General features: G+C 45.7%; 1 protein-coding gene across 1 annotated transcript; it reads right to left on the bottom strand.

Annotated features, from left to right (window-relative positions):
- Positions 1 to 1,144: 1,144 nt before the first annotated feature.
- GNB5 (G protein subunit beta 5) lies at positions 1,145 to 22,378 on the bottom strand. Its single transcript, XM_036389547.2, has 11 exons — positions 22,155 to 22,378; positions 18,179 to 18,315; positions 16,655 to 16,696; positions 15,843 to 15,919; positions 14,275 to 14,407; positions 10,541 to 10,684; positions 7,461 to 7,552; positions 7,288 to 7,336; positions 4,749 to 4,845; positions 3,653 to 3,819; positions 1,145 to 3,199 (listed from the first exon to the last, which is right to left on the bottom strand). Exons 1-11 carry the CDS (start codon positions 22,264 to 22,266, stop codon positions 3,188 to 3,190), a joined length of 1,062 nt encoding a protein of 353 aa, XP_036245440.1. The 5' UTR covers positions 22,267 to 22,378; the 3' UTR covers positions 1,145 to 3,187.
- Positions 22,379 to 23,503: the final 1,125 nt, after the last annotated feature.

Here is a 23,503-nt window from a genome sequence, read left to right as displayed (position 1 = left end):
CTTTCCTTTTTATATAGCATTTTTGTTTAACAGGACAGGCCCCAGCTACAGCTCCCTTCTCTCCACACGTTTATGGAATTTGTGTTTCTGACACAAATAGCTTGAAATACCAACAGGGAAATCTGGAAACCATGGGTTTTCCAAAGCCTCCCCGGACAGCCTTTAGTGAGCAAAAAACACAATGGGTACTTCAGTGTCCTGTTCCTCCAAGTGTCATTTATCTGATGGGAAGTTGAGGCCTATCCTGGTTGATGTTTTCACCATTACCTCAGGAACAAAGAGGTGATTTTCACAGGTGGCAAGCCCATGCACCCCCCCACACGAGTCCAAAGGCAGAAGCCCTGAAGTGCAAAACCCTCAGCATTTCTCCCTGCAAGAACAGAAGTGCAAGATGCAATGTCAGAGTCATTCTCTGGATCTGGTGACAGTTTGGACACTGATGTCACTCAGAACAAGCTGGCTCAGCACTTCCCCAGGCCCTCAGAAGAGGGGAAATGAAACAATGCACCTAAGTTAAGAAGGTGCTTTTTTTGGTGACTAAACTGAGCGCTTCCACAAGCCACCTTCAGGCTGACCATAAAACCTACACTGAAGTCGAGAGGACAGCTGGCCACGGCTCAGTTCTCTCCTGACAAGGCAGAAAGCTGAACTGCTGCACCTCCAGGTGATCTGCACATCTGATTTACCCAAAAAGTCATAGCCTGGGCCCTCAACAGAATTTCAGTGCCCAGCTTTTCACTGGCATCCTGCTGCAACCCAAGGAGCTCCCACAGAACACATACCCTGCATTTTCCAGTAACTTCCTGGATATCCAACAAGGATCTGGAAAGAAAACATTACATTAGCTGGGATGCTTCTGAGCAGGAAAACAATCTGAGTTCTCGCCTCCTGAATGTAGGGGGAACTGAGGTGGCATTTCAAGCACTTCATGGGCTGCTCACTCCCATCTGCTGTGGTTCACCTTGGGTATTTCCAGAAGATATTCCAGAAGCAATTTTCTGGTAGATCTGGGTTTTACCTGAGATTTTTGCAGGAGAAATCATTAAAGAAACTGTGTGGTGCAAAAAGTTAATGTCAAAAAAAAGAAAAAAAAATAGCTACCATTATAAATACCTAAACAACGGGAAGAACTACTACATACATGTTCTCAATATGTAAAATACAATTTATTGTATTTAGGCTGTTCATAAGTATCCACACAATGTATTATGTTTGAAACAAACATCTTGCCAATAAATACTACCTAAACATTAATATTAATCTTTTGATCCAATGTGTACAGTGTATTGACTCAATATTGCACAGTGAGTTCTATATGACATTTCCATAGTGCATTCAGTTTGTTACAGGGATAGTTTGCCACAAATATTGCAAAGCATCAGAGTTGACTTTTCCAAGTGAAAACAGCTGACCTATTCCATTTGGGATGGACAGCTGGTATAAATGTCAGTGTCTTAGGTTAACTGGTTATGGATTCACAGAACCTAAGGTTTTCATGGATGAGGAGACTTTGTTTCTAATATGATTTTTATATAATTGTAAAAAATACCACTTGCAAATAGAGTGAGGATGTTATCATTAAACTCTAGTGACCAGTGAGCTTGTAAACAGGTTCATTCTGTAAGCTTTTCTCTTGTTCCAATCTAAATACAAATCATATCTATGATATATTCAGAGCTGTACCTCACCACCTGCATTTCAAAGGGCAGGTTGTGCAAGCCCCCAGCATTACTCCAGCTCTTTGTGCCTGTGCTGAGACTCAGAACCTGTTGGTATAAGCAGAGCTGACACACTCTAGCCCCAATCGTTTTCAATGTATGAATGCAGATATAATCTCACAATGGTTCCATAATTAATTAATCTAATTAAATCTTGATTCTAGAGCATCACTTCTGTGTGGGGTGGTTCTGCCAGTCCTTATGGCATTCCCATGCTCACACAGAGCTGGGTGCTGCCAGCAATGTGGCCAGCTGTCCTGCTCTCCTGAAAAGCAGTGACTCCTGGATCAGATGGAGTCACGTGCTCTGGTCAGCTCAGTATCAAGCACTGGCAGGACTGTGGCTCACAGCAGATTTCCAACAGCTCACTGTTATTCACTCTCAAGTCCAAATAAGACAAAACCATGTCCATGGCAGTGGGAGATGACTGTGACAGTAAGGACTGTATGATTTCACCTGTATTTGCATGAACATTGCAGAAGGACCTTAAGGTGGGCATATACTGCTTTAATATACATTTAAGCTACATTGCCTTGCCAAAGTTGCATGAACTGCTCAAAATGCAAATAAGAATCATGGTCATAGAATGACTATGACTGACTTGGAAAAGATTTGACCATCAGTATAATGGTGCTTAATGCTTAGCGTGTAGTATCCCTTAGTGCTTAGCATGTAGTATTTCTTTAAGTAAAAGAAAATTCACTCACCAAGTGATACAATTAAAAATTTCTAAGAAACTACTGGTTAAGTATTACCTCATGATTATGTAAATCATGTTTATATCCCTCCTCTTTGCTGTTTATAAGTTTGTATATATTTAGATTCTTTATATTCAGGTAACAGAGATGAAATACTTATTTCTATCTAAAAAGACAGTAGGAAAAAACAGGGATTGAAGGGATTTTTTTTCTGTACAAAAAATACATTTCTATGACAGCAGCCAGTACCTTCACAGTAGGTCCTTTGCTCCTCTACTTACCACCAAGGTTCAGTCATCCATAACACCATCATAAAGTATCAGAATTGTTTCTCTTTCCATTTTTCAACACTGAAATTCAATATGCCACTACGGAATGTTTCCAAAGCCTTTTGCTTTATCCTGATAAAATCAGGACTTTTTTTTACTTAAAAAGGAACTAAATGCATGCAAATAAATACATAATGTGCACTGAAATACTCAATTCTATGATACAGGTGACTTTGGAGAAAAGTCCCTTTATAAATAATGAAACTAATTCTAATAAAAGAATATAGTTTCAAAAAAAATTAAAACATTTCATTTTACTACAAGTTGATGTTTGCTATGTGTTCAAGCAGACTACATTTTCTACCTAGTTGTGTTAATCTGTGGGCTGAGTGTCACTCCTTTGGACTGTAGTGAATATTTGATTTTGAGGAATGGCTTCTTTATGCTGTTTTTGTAGTCCAGGGTTTCAGTCTCCATTTGATTCTGCATACAGGATCTCAGGTTACGCCCAGATCTGCAGAAAGAGAGAGAGATGAACACTTCTTTATGACCCTGACTCTCCCAACAAACCTTAAATGAACATTGGTAAGCCGATCACATTAGTGGTACAGAGTATCAGCAGCAATGATATCATGTAACCCAACAGCAAGCTCAAACTTAGCAGTTCCGCCAGCACTTAGTGGGGATTTTTATTTGGCTTTGCTGTTCATCTTCTAGACTGTTTTATACCCTCCTTAGTTCCCCTAGAGCAGTTTTCCCCTAGCAACCCTTCCCCTTCACCCCCTTTCAGTGAACAATTGAAGAAAGCAGCAGCCGGGGCAGTTCTCTTTCAGTGAACAATTGGAGAAAGCAGCAGCCGGGGCAGTTCTCTTTCAGTGAACAATTGGAGAAAGCAGCAGCCGGGGCAGTTCTCTTTCAGTGAACAATTGGAGAAAGCAGCAGCCGGGGCAGTTCTCCCAGTGCTTACCCGGAGCGTGTGGTCCCAGGAGCCCGAGCAGAAGGCGGTCCCGTCGGGAGAGACCCGCAGGGTGCTGACACGGTTTTCATGTCCGAACAGAATGGACACACGGGACCCCTTCAGCACATCCCACACATTGATGGTGTAATCGTTATAGCCTGCGAATAGCAGGCGACCTGCAAAGACAATAACATTTGACACTCTTAGCATGCCTTGACTGCAGGACAGCGATGCCCAGGAGCCACAGCCCACCCTGTGCCCACTGCTTCCCTTGGGACAGCTGTGTCCCCTGCCCCTGCGACAGCCCTGCCCGCTGCTGAGCTGTCCAGGCTAAATGCTGAAACATAGTTAATTACTTTAAAGCATTGTAAATTTTAGTTAAATTACAGGTGGGGGATGACTTCAAATCGTGACAGACCGAAGAGCACTCTAACAGCTATTGCAGGGTAATAATGCTTAACTCAGACCTTACACAGAAGTTGAACACAAATGCTTGAATGATTAACAATTTGGTAAGTGATTCACTGCCAGCGGGATGAGCTGTGGTGCTTGTGACCATGAGAGAGAGGTTTGCCTCAGTTCCAGGAGGAGGGCAGTACACCACCCACTCACCCCCACGAGGGTGACTGCTGGGGAGCTTGCATGTGTGCTGGGACAGGAGAGACAAGACTCTCAGGATCTGTAGTGAAAAGTGGCAACGTCTCTTTCTTCATACCCCTCTAATGTACTTTTACTATTAATCATTTGTTATCCTTTTAAAAACTATTTATGTAACTGCACTTAATAGTTAGCTACATTTCATGTTGCCTTTGAAATGTTTTTCATTATTATTGTGAAACTCTAGCCCAGCTGTAGTTAATGGCAAAATATTTCCTGCCTTCAGTAGGGCCAGGAAAATACTTTTCATCACTACAACGAAGCAATAGCCAGCTAGGTTATTTAAAGAGTAATTATTTTTACAGAGGCAAAAGAAGGCTTCCATGCATTTGGTACTTATTACTTTTGATAACTTTTAAGAATGAATATTTTATTAAATTAAACTGAAAAATTCTACAGTTCCCCTCAAATCTCAACAATAAGATAACCTCCAAAGTTCAAGTCTCACCACTGAGAGAGAAGTCCACACTTGATGCTCCAAAAATGATGCTCTCTTTGGAATAAATTGCTACTTCTCTGTCTGCACGAAGGTCATATAAACGACACTAGGATTAAAACAAAACCAACACACATGCCTCAGCAAATACTGGAAGCACTGGCTACAATATTTGGAAAAAAATGGGAGTGGGAAGTGCAGCCTAACAGATATCACAGGAAGCGGCTGCTTGGCTTCTTTCCTTCTGCTTCTTTCTGCTTCCTCCTTTCCTTCTGCTTCTGGCTGCTGTAACTGGGATCCTCTAACAGGGATCTAAGCAACACAAGGCTGTTTTGTATACACTGCAGGAAGAACTTTCTTTTTCAAGCCACTTCTCTAAGCCTCCTGCCTGTCCTAGAAGGACATGAGTGGTGGGCCATGGTACCCAGTGGAGTCCCCACGCCCTCCTGCTTCCCCCTCTGTGGTTGATCAGGGCATCTTGCTACTGGGGAGGTGCATGTGGACACAATCTCTGAAACAACAGTTCAGCCACAGCCTGGGAGATGGGATCAAGTCTCTAATCAGTGTTGAGATCACAGACCATGTGGCACAGAGGAGCCTAGGTGGTAGAGCTGGCTCTGAGTAAAGCCAGGAGAGCAAACAGTCCCTGCCCTTCTGGGAGGCCTCTCTGTTTGAAAAACCTATGTGAAAATAATTCAAGTGAAATAATACATTTTAATGCAGATCTCTGGTTTTCATTTCTCATGGAAAATTCCAAATCACCTCTAACAACCTAGACTTCCTGTTTTTATGATTTGCCAGCAAAGTTTGGCTTGACATGGAAATCATGTATCAGGCTTCACTGCCAGACTTCAGACTTCACTGCCAGGTAGAAAGGCAGTCTGTTAGCCCTGAAATCAAAATGCACTTTTGAAAATATGTGAACTGAAACCCCTCCTCAATAAGTTAAGCTTAAGCAAACACTGGCCAGATGGGATTGCTAATATTAAGACTTTACTATTGAAAAATGGCTGGTATTCAAGCCTGCACATAAAGAAGGGGCTGTTTGATTTGCAGGGCACTGGGGAGCTGCCAGGTATGTGCAGTCCAGGTCTCCCAGTGCTCCACACAGATGAATAATTTCATCAGACTGTCCTGACAGGGAGCTGGGGTCACCGCAGATGACAATACTGTTATCTGAGCACGCTTTTATGGATTACTTCCAGTCAGGATTATCTGTTCCTCAGAATCCCCAAGTATATAAATCAGGTCAAGGATACCACTCTGTAACACTGCAAAAACAAACCCCTTCATTTAAAGAATGAGGTAGCTGGAAACTGCCAAAACCTCTGTCAAAAGTACAGAGGTGGAATTTCCCATTCTCCTGCTTGAGTCAGGGGTGTCAAGAATGGTTAAAAAAGAAAAAAATAGCAAATAAATTTGTAAGAACTTGTGATACTGGGTGGTGAAGGAGTGTTTTCACTGGAATTTAATGATGGGACAATTTCTCTGTATCACTCCCTCAGCATCTCAAGAGATCACAGTACTGCATCCAAGTGTGCAGAGAGCCACTTGGCTCACCACAGGGCTAGAGGCATTAACTTCTAATCGCAGTTTTCAAAACATAAAATCAGGGTCACTCTCTCCAAAGAGCCTTGGAATGTCTCCTCATCCAATGAAGACAAAAGGAATGTTAGCTAGCATTGAGTGGACTCAAATCATGCTCTGAGGGCAGAGTACTTTATCTAAAGTCTTTGCTCCCAGGTGACTCAGTGTGATTGTTTGAATTACCAGAAGAAATGAGGTGCCAGGTGCCTCCCCATCATCTGCTGTCATGCTACACTTAACTGCCAGCTCAGGCCCTGCAGGGCTGTGGTGGGGCAGAGCCTGGTCCCCCATGGGACACAGCAGCTGCAGGGAGGGCCATCAGCCCTGAGCATCACTCAGAGGCACAGGGCAGCAGAGGTAAAGGGCATTTTGTATACATTGTGCTGATCAAATTTACCTGTCAATGCATTCTGAGCCCCTCCTAGCAGATTGCTCATAGATAAGTGAGATCCATTAAGGGCTGATGCGTGATCTAGGATGACCTGGATGCAGTGACTCACTGCAGTGATGTGGCCAAGGCCACCCTGGGGCTGCAGAGGCCAGCTACCCACATCTGCCCGGAGCCCTGGCCCCTCTGCTTTCTGGGACATGCTGACACAAGCTGCAGCATTTCAGCTGGTTCCTCCCATGCTGTGACCAAGAGCTATATGAAGCCAAATATCTTCCAGTAAGACAACTAATTTTAGTAATGAAACTTCAGACACAGAGAATCTGACATGAGTATTTGGACAGTATGTCTTGTAGAGAAGTTTGCAGAAGTGACCTACAGTGTTGTGTGATTTTCCCTAGAACATTATATATGGTATTTAGTGTCTTACCTCACAGGATTATTATTTCTGCAAATTTGGTGTCACAAGCCCAGTTTAGTCACTAAAAGCCCTCTGTGGATGTGACCTAGTCTTTAAGAAAATCTTACTTGGGAAGCAACAAAATTTTCCTAAATTAGGTTGCTGAATTAACATACCGTGGCATCGTCTGAACCAGAGGCAAAAGCATCTCCACTTGGATAATATCTGTGCACAAGTGAAAGAAGACCAGAACACATTACATTACTTGGATGAGCTCAGACTTCAGAAATAGAATCAGCAGCACATTGCCCAACACTGCAAATGTGTCCTCTCCCAGAAACACACTGACCTGACACTGTTGATATCTGAATCATGGGTTTCAAATGACTGCACACACTGTCCAGACCGCATGTCCCAAACCATGGCTTTCTTGTCACATCCCTAGTAAGAAAAAAAAAATCATTGCAGTTGTGCAAATGGTGACATTCACCCCTCCTGTGGCTGATATTCATCATCAAGCTCACTACATTCAGAAGCTCTGAGCATCACAGCTCTGAGATTCACCCAGCTGAGCAGCCCCAGATCTGGCTGCAGTGGTACCTCAGCTGTGCAGTTGCAGGTGGGAGCAGAGTTCCTCAGGAAGGCTGGAGCTGCCCTGCACTCACAGCCTGCTCTGCTTGTGCTGCTGCCTTACCTCTGTCTGCAGCCCCACCACAGCACAGAGATGCACAACTGACCTGCTCCCTGACCACTTAACCAATATAAAATACCAGCATCCAGCATTTAAAGTTTTATAACTAGTTCTTTTCATACATGAAAAGAGAAAATTAAATCAGTGCATCCAGAGGGTTTCTAGCCCAGCCTCAGACCAGGGTTATCCCCTGTCAGAGCTCTGCACCCACACGCTTGATGGTGTGGTTGGGATGAGAAAAACAGCATAGCAGCACTTCATCTCACCCTCAAGCCAAAACCTGCCCTTCCAAGCTGTGCTTTGAAAGGATCATTTAACACTCAGTGCTCAGCACCCTGAATTCCTTGGGCAAGGGGCTTGGCCCATGTAGTCTACACTGTCCTCGGGGCAAGAACCATCTCAGCTCTCAGCTGCAACGTCTCACTGCTGTCACAGTTGTAGTGACAGGAAAGAGAACATGGACTTTGCTTTGAAGAGTGATGGGAGATTTTAATAAACTTGCTCCTGCTGAGGAGCAGGCAGGCTGAGCTCCAGGGGCTCAGCCTCTCTGAGGCTGTGTGGGAAGAGCAGGGCAGGCCAGGTGGCTGCTGCTTCTGCTGAGCCAGAGCACCCTGCTCACCAGACCATGCCACACGTTTTTTATTTTAATCAAATATGATAGCTAATTAAATTAAACAGTTTCCTCACAAGTCACATATTTCTCTCTCTCTTTTTTAAAAATTCTGTTGTTATAATGAAATCCTAGTGTTTTTAGTAAAGATGCCATTATTTAAAAGATGTAATGCTCCTTGGCACCAGCTTGTGATTTCTGCACCAGGGAAACCAAACAGGATAAAGAATATTTTGGACCCAGCATATTTCCCTCTCAAGCCCCACCACATCCCAAGCCCAGCCCTTCATATTGCTCCCATGTGCACTGTTCTTACTGACACCTCTGGGAGTTTGGAAGCAAGACCAATCTGACAAGCTGGTGCTTTGACTCCTAAGGTTTTGAAGGAGAAACCAGCCACCACCTGTGGAGAGATGGACTCCCTGAGTGATACCCAACTCAGCTGAGGAGTCTTGCTCAGAGGGCACTGAGCACAACAGCCCTGAGCTTACCCAGGAAGGCTGGAATTTTCAGTTCAGTGGCTAAATGTAACAGCACCCAGCCCACATGCTGATAGACTGACATTGCTTATTCCAGCTCAAGGTTACTGTACCACAGAGGCCCAGTATTCAGGAATCTCTCCATGCCACTCTACCTTCCTGCTGTTCTGCCTGTACCTGCACTGACACGATGTCAGACAGGTCCTCACTGCAGTGGTGTTTTGCATGTGATGAATTAAGTGAATGCCTGTAAGCACAGACATGCCCAAGCTGCTCCATCAACACAAGCATGACATATTCCCTTAGCAGTAGCAGAGCTGCTTGTGATTCCTTGCCCTATAATAAGCTGAGCTGTTCCCAGGGAGAATGAACCTATCCTTTCTGGGAAGCAAGCCTGGTGACAGGAAAACCCGAGAGAAGTAAGGCACTTGGATGGAATTAGCTTTCAGTCACGCTTCAGAGCAGCTGTGCTACCAGCAGGCAAGCTGGGCCAGCGTGCTGGACTCTGCTCCTGATGTGCCAGCCAGATTTGATCAAAAGAGCCATAACAGAAGAGATCCAGGTATATTGTGTAGGGATAAAACCAGGACTCCAAGCACCCCTAACCCATGGTTGGCACCCTCTGGCACAAGGGCCATTTCCATCATCAAATACAGGATCAACCAGTGCTGGTGGGGCTCAGAAACCAGCAAAGTTATTGGTACCTTCACCAGAGTTAGTGGCAGCAAGTGGCCTCTCAGCTCCTGCCAGCTCTCATCTGCACACTCACTTTCTAATGTGGGAAAGACTAAGATCACCTTGAAAAGGAGTTGAGCCCCATCCCACCCACCTTTATGCCTGGCCTGCCTCACTACCAGGCTGTGTGCCAATGGCTCAGCTGCCTGGGAACAGTGAACCCTCAGCAGCAGGACATGATTTGGAAGATGCCCTGGGTACTTTCCCTGACCAGTCCAGTCCTGCAGCCCCAGTGAGGTTTGTGTGCTCCCTGGCACCAGGACAGGGAGCAGAGTGTTCGACTGACGAAGAGGCTTTAAATGCCTCTGGTACCACTGGAAGGCACAGAGGACTCAGCAACAGCTGAAGATGTGGCCACACGTCATCTACCTGCTCCAGCTTACACGAGGGGTTAGCCAGTGTCCAAGCTGCCCCTTGACTCTGGGGACACAGTGGCACACACGTTATTGCAACCCCACTTGGATGCCCTGAGCACAACCTGACGCCTGTCATACCCCATCTGGCTCTAGAGATCTGGGCACAGGGAAGGAGCAAAGTATGGGAGGTCCTCTGCTGTTCCAGGCTCCCACCCACAGGGACTCACACCTCCACTGTGGTAGGAGCCCCATCTCCAACTCTGAGCCTTCCTCTTCCCAGCAGAGGCGTTGTTTTTGATCTCGAGCTGGATTGCTTTGATGTGGGGTGTAACTTGCTAAGTAAGCAGAACTGCAGTCAGACTGGCTGGGTGGCTTTGACCCCACAGTCAGGGGTTTAATTTGCTCCAGCTTGGAAAATGTGCTTGCAATGAATGGATTGCACTGGGGCATCCAACATACACTCCAGCACTCTCTCAATAACATCATGAGACTCCCACTTTGCTGCCTTTTCACTTCTATATCCTTAGTTTTCTATTATGAGAGGAAGCTCCTGCTTACCCCAGAGACAAATGTATTTCCCGTTTCAGAAGGGGCCAGGTCCAGGCACAGGACATCAGCTCCATGACCATGGAAACTCTGTAGAAGTTGCCCACTCTCAACATCCCATAGAGCACAAGTTCCATCTCCACTTGCTGTCAGGATCTATAGGATGTGGGAAGAAGAGTCACAATACAAGAATCAGCAGATGACCTTCAGGTCACAAAGAAACAACTGACATCCTACACAAACACCAAAGGACAGCTTTAATTTAATGAAATATTGGGCAATAAATCAAAGCCATAAGCCAATGTACAGCTAAGTACAGCTTATAGTTTTTATTTTTAAGGAAAGAAAGTAGAGTGAAAAAGAGAGCTGTATGGACACCACTATCCCTACACAATGTTTCAGTAATGGTCACTTTTGTGTGGTGGGGTGTGCACAACTGACAGCAGTAAGGATCTGCTGGCATTTTCATATTCTCTAAAAAGGAGTCAGAACAATACTGGTATTCCTGTCTGCCTCTGTATTTCACTCTATCCATATCTGGCTGCTGGAATTCAGCTCAGGTAAATGGAAGAACTCTTGGAGTTAAGTATACCTGTTTAACTCTCCTTTTTTTTTCTTTTCTTTCTGCTTGAAATAGTCAGGTTAAACCAAATTAATTTGGCTTAAGACATGGATTTTCTGAAAGGGAAGTAAGCCTGTCTAGACAGTTGTTTGATAAGTCCATCAGCTCTCACTTGTCCTAAACCATTTGTGTGTGAAAGGGCTTGAACATACACTGCCCAAACACAGCTCACAGCTTCCCATCTGCTACAGTACTTGTAGAAAGCACATGTGATCAGAGCTTGTTATTGTGGCTAAATCCTGATGATGCTCAATTGTTCAAAATTTCCCCTTGGCACCCGAAACTGTTATGCAATCACAAATTCTGTAGGTTGAAAGAGTCCCTGTGCACTGGTGTGGAAGGAAGCAAGGGTGAACGTAGGAGGGCTCTCAGTTTTGTACACAGGTTTTTCTCATGGTTGGTGAGGAAACTCAAGTGATCCCAGTGGGTAGTTACAAGTTAAAAACAAAATTCTCTTCAAGAAGAAAATGATCACACAGTCACAAAACCATTCACAGAGTTGCATAAAGGTTAAACCCTGAACATGTTTGACAGATGCTCCAAAAATTCTTCCCATAAACAGAGGTCTGCAAAGCTGCAGAACAGACTGTTCCAAATCCTACAGCAGAGAGATGCTAATGCTCTCAGATGATAATAGCAGAAGAAAGTCCTGAATTGTCTTCCCAGCCAGTTTTGAGCCTAGATGAACTCCCCTGTTTTGGGGAATGTTTGTACTTGGCTGAGGAATGAAGACTTTCAGCTCTGAGGATTTGCTCTGTAACACTGTGGAAGGGAATATGAAGGGAATAGGAGTGGCTAAAGGTGCAAGGGAAGGGTCTGTTGGCAACCTAGAGCTCCAGCTAATGCTTAAAGAGAAATTATATGGACTCAACTTCAGGGTTGCTCCTTAGCCCTGCCACACTTGGGAGCATGGCTGCCTGCCCTATGCAAAACACTTGAGATCCCAATTAACTGCTGCTATTAATACACAGGGAGCATTGTCACGTGGGGAGCATTATCACATCACAGAGCTGCAGATACCTAATTTAGGAAGTGAGGCTCCCTGGCTCTCTGCTCACTGAGGCAGGGGAGGCTCTCTCAAGCAAGACTGGAATGGGGCACTAGGAACAAGGAGTGTGGGTCACCCAGCCCTGCAGCTCGGGGTCCATGTGGGAACATGATGTGCAGCAAGGGTGGGACCCCCTTTTTCAGCACCCACAGCCTGGGAATGACTCACAATGAGCCACCCCCAGATCTCCTCTCTCCACTGCACTGCCCAAGGCCCATGAGCACACTAAGCCCTAAACTCCTACCCAGTCTTCCACACCTCTGTGGGCAAAGTGAGCTGCAGTTTAAGACAGCATTCAGCAGAGCTGCAGCCCTGGCAGCACCTAGCAGTGGGAGCTGTGGGGACACTGGGCTGGGGGACACCTCCACCTCATGCTGGAGCTGCTCCAGGATAGCACCACATCCTTCCTGATGCAAACTGAGAGAGCAGAGCTGCTCTGCACACAGCGGGCAAAGCTCCTGCACAATGTACTTGTTGCACTATGCACCCTCAGAGTTACTGAACAGTTTTAATTCTCAACAGTTTTAATTCTGATGCCTTTATGTAAATGAAAAAAATATAAGAAATCTGGGATTCTCTAGAAGAATCTAGGAAATCTGGGATTCTCTAGAATATAAGAAATCTAGGATCTGCTACATAACAGTGTCCTAAAAGAAGCTTGACCAACCTGTTGCTTGTATTTGTTTGAATAATAACATGCAGTGCCATATGATCACTTACAAGCCTAGCAATCATAAGAAAACTTCTTTTTAAAGACTTCAGAAAAATTTTTGACTTGTTAAATATAAAGCACTTTAATCTACTGTGACTTAACAATAGTAAGACAAGACCTTCAATATCAATGCAGTTTGCTGTATTTAATATGGAAAAAAAAGTTTTCTTTCTTTTTTATTATGAAAAAAAATTGTTATTTTTCCTGTCATAGGATTTAATCTCAAAGCATTTAGGTATAGACAAGAAAAGAGAAAACTGGGTTTATATCTCATCAAAAACATTCCACTTAATGTAGACTCTAATTCCACACAGCTCCTGCACAGGAAGGTCAGGGCTAAGCAAGCCTGAGTGCTGGTACCTCCACCACTTGTTTCCATGGCAATGGACTTAAATTAGCACCTCGGAGTCATTACAGAAACCAGAGAGTGACAAACAACAACATGCTCTTGGCTTCACATGTCCTGAAATAGAAGCAACAGGAGCTGATATTTCCTTCAGAAGAGCTCCAAATATCTGGAAGAAGGGGACATGGTATTCTCTTTCCAGCAGCTCTATTGACATTGAGAGCTATAAAAATGCTCCATTCTGCCACTTATTTTGCTGCAGAGCTGCACTGAGAAGAGCTTTAATTAAATTCAGAAACCAGAGAGGACAAGGGGATTATCCTGGCTCCTTTCATCATCTTCTGTGTTCCTAGAGAAAGAGATCTTTGAGATATTCAATAGAGAGGAAGGCTGGCTTGGTCTCAGATCTGCGTTCAGTTCCTGGCTTTACCATCACCTCCCTTTGTGGGTCTCTTGCTCCACCCCACTGCCTGTGAGATGAGAACAGCATCACTCCTTTCCCTTGAGGGAACACAGCACTGCATGTAGAAACAGCAGGTATGACCCTGTGGGGCCATGCTCAAGCTCAATTGTATCACTTGATACAAATAAAAAATACTTTGAATGAAAGCAAAAGCAAATGTTGCCGGATGTCCGGGACAGAGAAGGCAAACAACACAGTCACCAACAGCTGGCACAGCACCCAACCCAGTCCTGGCTGAACCAGGTTTTAACTATTTGCAATAGTCTGGGCTCCTAAAAGCACAAACTGGGGAGCAGAGAACAAACAGGTACCAGCGAGCTCCCTCCGCAGAAGCCACAGGCCTTTGTAAGGACAGCCTGGCCACAGGCTGTGACAAGCATTTCCTTCCATCAGCTTTTGCAGCACCTTCATTGTCCCCTGTGAGGGTGTTCCAGCAGCTCCTGCAGGGGCAGGACGTGGCCCTGGGTGCCCCAGGAGCAAGGGAGGACGTGTGCACTGCACCTGAGTGCAGCTTGTGTTAGGTGATGGTGAGCAGTGGGTAGGGAACACATTTACCTGCATGTCTGAGTTAGTGAAGCTGCAGGCAGACAAGTAGTTCGTGTGCATTGCAACAGATTTCTTCTTTGCAGCCATATTTTCATTTTTTTCAAATGTCAGAGGGTACACAGAACACTTGTTGTCCAGGCCACTGAAGAGAGTAATAATAGCAGTAACAGAGAGAGGAAAACTGGTTAAAACTGCAACGACAAAAGGCAAGTGGCGATAAGAAGGACACCACCTGTCAGTGCAGTGCTGCCAAACCCTTACAAGCACCGACTTCCCTGTATTGTGCTGTGTGGGATCTCCCTGTGCAGGGAAGCCCCAGCTGCCTCACCAGCCTGGCTGCTTTACAGAACTTGAACAGCTGCGCCTCAGTATTTTTCACCCTTATCGAGTTTATAAATGGCACTGAATGAAACCTCACAAAAGTATAAGCTGGGAGGTGACAGCAGCCACCTCAGGGTTAATGTTTCACATGCAGCCAAACTGCCATTTTTCTGCTGACATCTGTCATGGCAAAGATCAGTATTTCAGCATCATTATACACCTACCTTAACAAATGTGATCTAGCTCCTGTAGAAGAGGCAGCACAGCCAGTAGTGGGTGTGAAGACAAAACTTATGGAACAGTTTGGAAAAAAGGCAACAGAAGCACTGACCCCTGTAGCTGCTGCCCCACTCCTGAATATTTGTACCAGCTAAGCTGTGTCAGACCCAGGAATCATTTCTTATATCTGCCTCTTTCCTAGAGCTGTGGTAGATCAGTCCTGCCCTGGTCCCTGGGATCCTGGCACACCACCAGTTGCTGGTTCTGTGCCTAACATTATGTGCACGGCACTTAACTGACACCACAACAGAAATACAGAATTAGGTGCAATGTATACATGAACTCCCTGTCTCTGCTGCAAGTAAAGACAGAGCTTGCTTACCATTCTTTGGATTCTAGTCAAAAACCATTTCCAGACTCCTTTCCACACAGAGTCTGCAAGCTGCACCCTGAAGTCTCCCTTTGTTCCTTTCTCTCACCCCAAGCCTGCTTTGTCTGATCCACCAAGTTCCTTCTTACGAGATGTTTTGCCAACATTTCATCTCTGTTTTTTCCCCTATATAAACTTATTTTTTTCAAACCCAAGCCCTCAGAAAACCACAAGATTATCAAGGATGGGGTTACTTCTCCCCATCCTATCTTAGCAAGATCTATTCACACACTGGTAATCATTAATGATGAACCTCTATGTCATAAAAAAATGAGTGCAAAGTAAGAACACAATTAAAATCTCTTTCCCTTAGAAAATATATCCAACATAGACAACCACACTAGAAAAGGGAAGTTGCATGCATGCAGAATTCCTAACCCATGATATAAATGCTGAAAGAGGATTATTTTCCATGCTTACACAACAAATGTTATTGCACTGAAGTCAGTGCAGATAATATGTACGAGCCATTATGGAAATAGAATCAGAGGCACTTAATGTAGACCTTCCACCCACAATCACAGCATGCAAACTTCTATCTCTCAGCTTCTGAAGCCACCAGGACACTGCAACAAAACCAGCTTCTCTGTGGAAGCTGGGAACTTACCCACAAGCAATGGCACATCCAGAAGGGGCATAAGCACATGCCATGACCCAGGTACACGGCATCGTCACGGCGTGTTCCTGAAACACAGCACCCTTTAGACTGGGACTCACTGCTCCTCCAGTCCATGCAGAGAAAACAGTGGGAGTGATCAGTTCAGGAGTTCTGTGGGACATCCTCAGGGTCAGTGCAAGCTAGAGGTGGTTCCCCCAGCCATAACTCAACATGTAAATCAACAACCCTGACTGCAGAACGCAGCAGAGCAGCAGGAGGATGGTCAGTCCTTCTCTGACACTCTCCACCTTATTTAGGAGCCCCAAACTGATCACAGAGCACGTTTTATTGGGTCATCCGGTGCTGTGAAAGGTCCCCAGTGCTGCACATGTAAAAGTGAGTTAAAAACAAGTAGTTTTTCCTCATCTGTGTGGTGCAGGCAGGGCAGCCCAGACAGGGCTTGGCCATTTCACAGTGAACACCACAGCTGAAGGATCCCCAGATCACACACTACTCCTGCTACAGGAGTGCCCAGGAAAAGTTCCCCTGTTTTGCTGGCTGGGCTTTGCCTCCCTTGTGAGCAAAAGGTTGGATCAGACTCTCCCACTGGAGACCATGACAAACCCCAGAGCCCTGTCAGGGACTTTGCTCAGAAACAGGTCAGAAGGGATGTGACTTGTCCTGGGCTCCTTTTTGTGGGGTGCTAGTGGAAGTCTGCATTTTATCCCATTATCCCACTGCCTCCTGTGACACCTGTGAGCCCTTCACCCAATCCCAGTGTCATTTGCCCTAAGCACAGAATTTTGTAAAGTTTCACTTACTTTGTTGGTAGTGAAGGAATCCCACACGATCACCTTCCCATCCTAAATGAAAGCACAGAGAAAGAGAAACTGAGGCTTTCCAGGGATGTGGCTGCTTCCCAGCTTGGAGAAAACTCTGTTGCTCATTTCATCTCCCCAGTCTGTTATGTCCTTTTGTCTCTATTTCAACAACAGCACAGTGGTCACAGTGAAGCACCAAGGAGACACTTCTCAGTAGTGCTGTTGTACCTGCCACAAGAGAAGTGTATCTCCTCCTCTCTGAGATGACTCATGTTTGATTAAAAGACCAATTTATTTTTCAATGCTTTTCTCTTCCCTCTTAATGGCTTTGTGAGTTTTCCTTTCACCTGCAGCACATGCCACAGACAGGGCCATCTCCTCAGGAACCTGCCACCTGTAAGCCCTCACCTGCCCCAACTGACTGTTTATGGATATTGCACTGTCTGCTCATCTTCCCTTCCCAGTCTGACCCTGGTTTTCACTTTACTTGTCGCTACACTTACTTAACCTTCAATTATCCATTATACAACCAGCTAAATAGCCATCACAGAGCCTTGTACAGAGAGCAGCACAATCACTTGGTGTACACCAGCTACACTGTGCCAGCTACTTTGCCTTTTGCACATAAAATTGTAATCTTCCCTGCATCATGAAAGTGAAATGTTTATTACTGAGAAACAACTGCTTCTGTACCTGGACCTACAGTTCTTAAAATAGAGTAAAAAATGCATTTCAACCTGTCTGTTCAGTTTTCTGATCTACACACTAGCATTTTAACCACTTTAAAAAGTGTGACATTAAATATTTAAATTATTCTCTTTGTGGAGATCACCATGAATGGTAAAAACTCACAGTAAGTGAAGGTGGCTTGCAATGCAGATTGCCTATTTTTATCCCTCAAGTGAGACCCCTGACAGATTTCATGTAGGTCAGTGAACAGCTGTGAGATGCAACAAGCTCACTCAGTGCCATACTGGGCTCAGGATGAACCAGGGGATCTAGAAAGCAATTATCTCATTACCTCCTCCAGCTTATGAGACTGGTCTTGAGCAGGTGTTAGGACTGTTTCTCAAAATGCCCAACTAAATGCAGTAATTTTGGCAGGATATCTGAAGCTTTCAAGGTCATATCAATCATACAGACCGCAGAAGAAATTTCTGTGCATAGAAATCTCTGAGAAAAAAAAAATCAACATTTCTTCTCTTTTCCTGATTATTTTGTCTGAACACATAACCTGAAAATTTTGCTAAGCATTTTATCTGTAAAGAACAAGGAAATAGATGTAGCCTTACATGAGTCTATTTTTATATTGTAGAAGGGAATATGGGACAATGTGTTATGACCAGACAAGAAATATTTAGGGTATTAGCTACAAGAGGTGTACCAATGATTCAAAGGTTAGATTTACACTCCCTGAACAAACACATTGCCAATGAACTTCTTTCAGGGCATCTTGAAAACATTTACAAGAATCCCAGGTATCATCTGATAGCAAGAAGATTTGTATAGTGCCCAACAGCATACCTGGGAAGAGCTCACAATTCTTCTCTTGTCCTTGCACCAGTCCATACAGAGAACTTTGTTTCCATGGCCCTTCAGGGTTCTCCTGGTCTTCATCACAAACTGTCCCAGTGCCTCCACACGCTCTGCCACCTGGTGAACTGCAGACAGCTGATGGTTAGAGAGCCCTTCATCAAAGCTCTGCCCTGGCAAATATCTGTTTATGAGTAATGTCCCTGGAGGGATTAATCCCTGAAGTTTGAGTCCAATGAGCTCTGCTTCAGAGCTGGCAGGTGGCTAACACCAAGGTGGGCAGCACAGGAACATATTCACCGGATAAAGACAAGGATGGATTCACTCAGGGTTGAATTCCAGGGATGTAGCAGCTGAAGCTCTTGCAGACCATCCTACCCAAGTGTAACTGGAAAACAGATTACCCCTTTGCCCTCCTTTACTGGGAAATGTTCAGGCCTGCAGGTGGACAGACAGGTGTTCTGGAGGTGAGAGCCAGCTGCAGCACTGGGCTGGTGCAGTGGGATACAGGTACTGGCACTGGTGACTCTGCTGTGCCATCCCTTCTGGTGGCCAGGACACAGCTCTGAGTGAGCAGGAAGCTGGACATTTGCCCTAAGAGTGCACTACCCAACCTTTCAACAACAACTATGGGCATCAAGGACTTTGTGGGATGTCCCTTCTACAAAAGAGGGAAACAGAGGGCAGGCAGGCAACTTTCCTGAGCAGCATCCTCTGGTGAAGTCATTTCTTTGGTGCCTCATTTAATAGCAGTACTTTCAGCTGATGTTCTTTAAAACCCAACAAATTTACATTTTTGCTTGTGCAAACTAACTTTGTCATAAAATTCATGCAGCTGACACAACTAGAAGGTGTCTCATATAACCCTGGTGCCTCAAGCTGGGGTCACCTGTAAATGTGTGGGAGATAGTGCCATCTGAGGAAACCTATTTGCCCTCCTCCAGCATGTTCATCCAGTGTGGAGCTGAGTAGGGCCGTGTTATATCTCAGCACCCAGGGGCAGCTCTTCACACACAGGGAGGGTGAGACTCCTCACTTCAAGTCCCACAGCAGAGTAGAGATCCTGAGGCTGGAGACTCTGGCACCAGAATTAAGAATTACCCTGTCTAGTGGAGAGCTGATCCACACCAAAACCTAAGATGACCCAGATGCTGCTGGCTGTGGGAGCAATGCCTGGCTCAAACCTTCTGAAATAAATGGAGAAGCTCACATGCTTTAATGAGCTGGAAGAGGAAATTTTGAGCTTTTCACTGCCCTGCTGGAGACTGAGCTTCACACCCCCATGGCAGGTGGTGCTTTGGAGCTGCTTGCTACTTCACCCTTCATCACTTTTCTGGGGCTGGGAAGGGCTGTGACAGTGAGAGAGCAGGCATCCTGAACTTCCAGATCATTTCTTGGCACAGGCTCAGTGAAGCAATTTCTGCCCAAGGCAGAGACTGATTTCTAGTGGATTACCTTTTCAAGAGTTGTCTTTCAAAGCCACCAGCCCCACAGGCTGTGCCAGAATAATGCTCTCAGCTGAAATCTCTGCTAAGCCAGGGGACAAGCGCTGTCCACCATTCCTCACAATTTGCCCATAAGTCAGAAGCAAATTTCTGAGAAAATACCATATAAACCCACTGAGGAAAAGATACATTCCCCCTGCTACTGCCCATAGAAACCTGCCAAATGTCCAATCAAAAGCCACGGAAACACAGGACAGGAGGTTATTATGGCAGCTGGAAAGATGCTTGTGTCCAGAATATATCTGAAAAAACAAATGTTTCACAGACTCTGGACAAACGGTTTCCATTATGTGAATGCAGCTGAGACTCTGTGAAATTGTCTGGTTTAGCCTCACTGATTCCCAGAGGATGCTTATCTCCAACCACAGCCATAATAATCCTGCTCCTGCCCAGCACAGGGTTGAGAGTCAGACAGTTATTTTAAAGCATTCACCAATATTGTTCAAAGATAGTGGAAAAGCATGCACTCAGACAAATAGATTAGCTAAAGCCACTAAACAGCTTGAGTAGTTTTACAGAGGTCCAGATAAAACTGCCTATTTTTCTTTAAAACATTGTTTGGCCTGAACAGGAGGTGTGGAATTGATGCAGATACTCTTGGGTCTTTGATCTTTTCTGTGTTGGGTCTAATGGTCTCTCTGGCCCTAAAAATCCATGGATCACACAAACAGAACAAACTTTTGTCTATACCCAAAATTTTAAGCTCTTGAATCAACTCCTTAAAATTATAAGACTGCAAACCAAATGCATGTTTGTCATTTCCTTTTTCTATGCACATTTTTGAGAGCTGCTGTTTAGAACCAATTGAACAAATAAGGGCAATCCTATTTCAGCCAGCTATTTGTTTTGGGAACCACAGAGGGAAAGTCATGATCCAAGCAAAAGAATGCAGAAAATACAATTTTAGATTAGGGGAAAGAAAAAAAACCCCAAACCAACCACGCAAAAATCAGAAATGATGCCTTATTCTGAAACTTAAAAACTCTGCAGAAATAGTACTTGGGAATAATTTAGGTGTAAAAAGCTCTGATACAGAATCAGTTATATAAAATATCATAAAGGAGCATTGTTCTACAGCAGCATAACACTTTTGTCTCAGAAATGCTGTAATGGCTTTGCAAACACAGCCTTCCAATGGAAATTCACAGATTTTATATATGACAAAGAACATCCCACGACTTTCAATGGCACACACAGTTACAGTGTCACTGTAATCACAGGTAAAATTTTGTGAGCAAAAATGGGTTTAAGAATATGTTTAAGAGGTCTGTTAACCAAAGACCCTGCCACCTCTGATACAGAAATGGTACTATAGGAATATGGTGATTTATGGTAATGTTTCTGTAATGAGGACATCTTTGTTTGTTTAACAATTCTGATTAACAGGACATTCATATAACATGATTGTCTAACTTAGACAAGAAAATGTTCTATTTATTCCAGAATATATATATATATATATATTACTGTAATCCTTCCCAACCTGAAAATCAAAAGTGTTTTTCAGTCCCTCATTCTTACAAAAAACTAAAACCAAGTCACTGGATAGAAGCTCAGAGTCCTGTTCAATGCTTAAGGCGTCGGGACACATGAAAGAAAAGTTTTAATGACCCACTAATATTTTTGATAGAGTGAGCTACACGATTTCAGACAAAAACAGTAACTTACATGTTTTTCTAAAAAAAAAAAACCACCAAAAGCAAAAAAACCCAACCAAAACCAAAACAAAATCCTGCAATGTATCGTTGTAATTATAAAATGACATCATGATAATAAAACGATGTTTTATATCTCAGAACTTGTGAGTACGTATTTGAAAAGCTCCATTAACGCAAGGTGAGTTTCCTATTCCTGAAAGGGGCAGGGGGAGGGCCGGGCTGAGCTCTGTCCATCGCATTTGTTGGGTTGTCCCCGGATCCTGAAGCCGCAGCTGATCACGGTGAGTTACACACTGACAGCTCCAGCACTGACTCACCCGCACCTCTGAATCAGCACCGCATCCCTGCAACTTGTTTCCCTGGCAGAAGAGGGGCAGAGCAGCTGTTTTGGGAAATAATGCTCCTTTTTAAGCCCTTCCACACCTCGGGTGAAATCCCGGCCTCATTAAAGCGAATTCCTATCAACTTCCACATGGCTGGGGTTCATCCTGGCTGCTGACACTACACCCAGACGGCGTGCGGGCGAATCCCGGGCTGTACCGAGGGTATTTGAGGGTCCCAGCCCCGCCAGGCCGGGCCGGGCCGGAGCGCCGGGGGTGCTGCGGGCCCTGCCCGACCCAGGCCCTGCCCCGCACCGGAGCCACGGGCACGGCACGGCGCTGTCCGGGGGCCCGGGGCACGGCGTGTCCGCCTCCAGAGCCCGGGCAGCGCTCCCGCTCCGGCCCCGGCCCCGCTCCCGGCCGGGCCCAGCCCCGCTGCGGCCTCGCTCCCGGCCCCGCGGCCGCCCCGCCCGGCCCCACTCACGCTCCACGTCGTGCAGCTTGGCCCGCTCCTCCTCCAGCTTGCCCTTCAGGCTCTCGGCCTCGCTCTTCAGCGACGCCAGGGTCTCGTTCTCGTGCAGCCCCTCGGTTGCCATCTTTGCAAAGGAAGCGGGGAGAGCGGGGATGAGAGCGGGAGGGAGGAGGAGTTTGCCAGCCCGGCTCCCGGGGATGCTGCCGCGGCTCCTGCTGCCTCAGCAACGGCGCCGGAGCCGGCCCGGGCTCCCCCTCCCCTCCCGCTGACGTCCAGGCCAGTTCTGAGCACGCACACCGTGGGGACCAGCATCCCCATCCTGCCGCTGCAACATCCCCGATCCTGCCGGCTGCAGCATCCCCATCCCCATCCTGCCGCTGCAGCATCCCCATCCTGCCGGCTGCAGCATCCCCATCCTGCCGCTACAACATCCTCGATCCTGCCGCTGCAGCATCCCCATCCTGCCGCTGCAGCATCCCCATCCTGCCGCTACAACATCCTCGATCCTGCCGCTACAACATCCCCGATCCTGCCGCTGCAGCATCCCCATCCTGCCGCTACAACATCCCCGATCCTGCCGGCTGCATCATTCCCATCCTGCCGCTGCAGCATCCCCAACCCCATCCTGCCGGCTGCAGCATCCCCTGCTCCAGCATCCCACTCTCCGGGCCGGCAGCTGGACCAGCCTCACCTCCTGCCCCTCTCCTACACATATCCCAGGCCCTCTTCACAGCCCAAAGATTTCATTTCCACAGAAACACATACCAATGGCTTTTTCTGCTACATACCTAAACTTGTTTACACAAGTTGCACAATGTGGGAGAAAGAAGTAAGAAAAAGCCATCGGTCACCCCAATGGCATTTTAAAACACCAGACTGGGAAGACAGATCTTGTCCAGGGTTACCAAGTCCCATCTTAGCTCCATCACTCACTGATACTCCTGTGGGTAGGGGGTACTGGGAGAATCAGCTATGCAGGTCTCTGGCTCAGTTCCTGGGCCAGCAGGACAGATGCAGTGGTGAAAACTCTTCTCTCTACTATGCTTTGAATTCCTGATTTTTAAATTTGGTGTTATCAGGGTTCCTTTCCTTTTTGTTTCTCTCCTTTAGATGAGCTACTCCTTGTACCCCTTGTATATTCTACTCTCAGATGTGAACATTAGAGTCTGTGGCATTCTCATCTCTTGAAACAGAGCAGTTTCCAAAATCCCAAAGAGTTAATAAAGAGAACCCCACTTTGTTGTGGTGTGAGCCCAGGGGCTCAGCTCTTTGGGTTCTGCTCATATGATTATGTGCTGAGCACAAGGAGCAGCTGATGCTTCCAGAGAAAGAACCATGGCACATAGCTTTCTGTTCCCTGG

Source organism: Molothrus ater, chromosome 13 (genome assembly GCF_012460135.2).
Source record: "Molothrus ater isolate BHLD 08-10-18 breed brown headed cowbird chromosome 13, BPBGC_Mater_1.1, whole genome shotgun sequence".
NCBI lineage: Eukaryota > Metazoa > Chordata > Aves > Passeriformes > Icteridae > Molothrus > Molothrus ater.
Note: the sequence above shows the minus strand (reverse complement) of the source record. Positions and strands in the feature narration are given on the sequence as shown.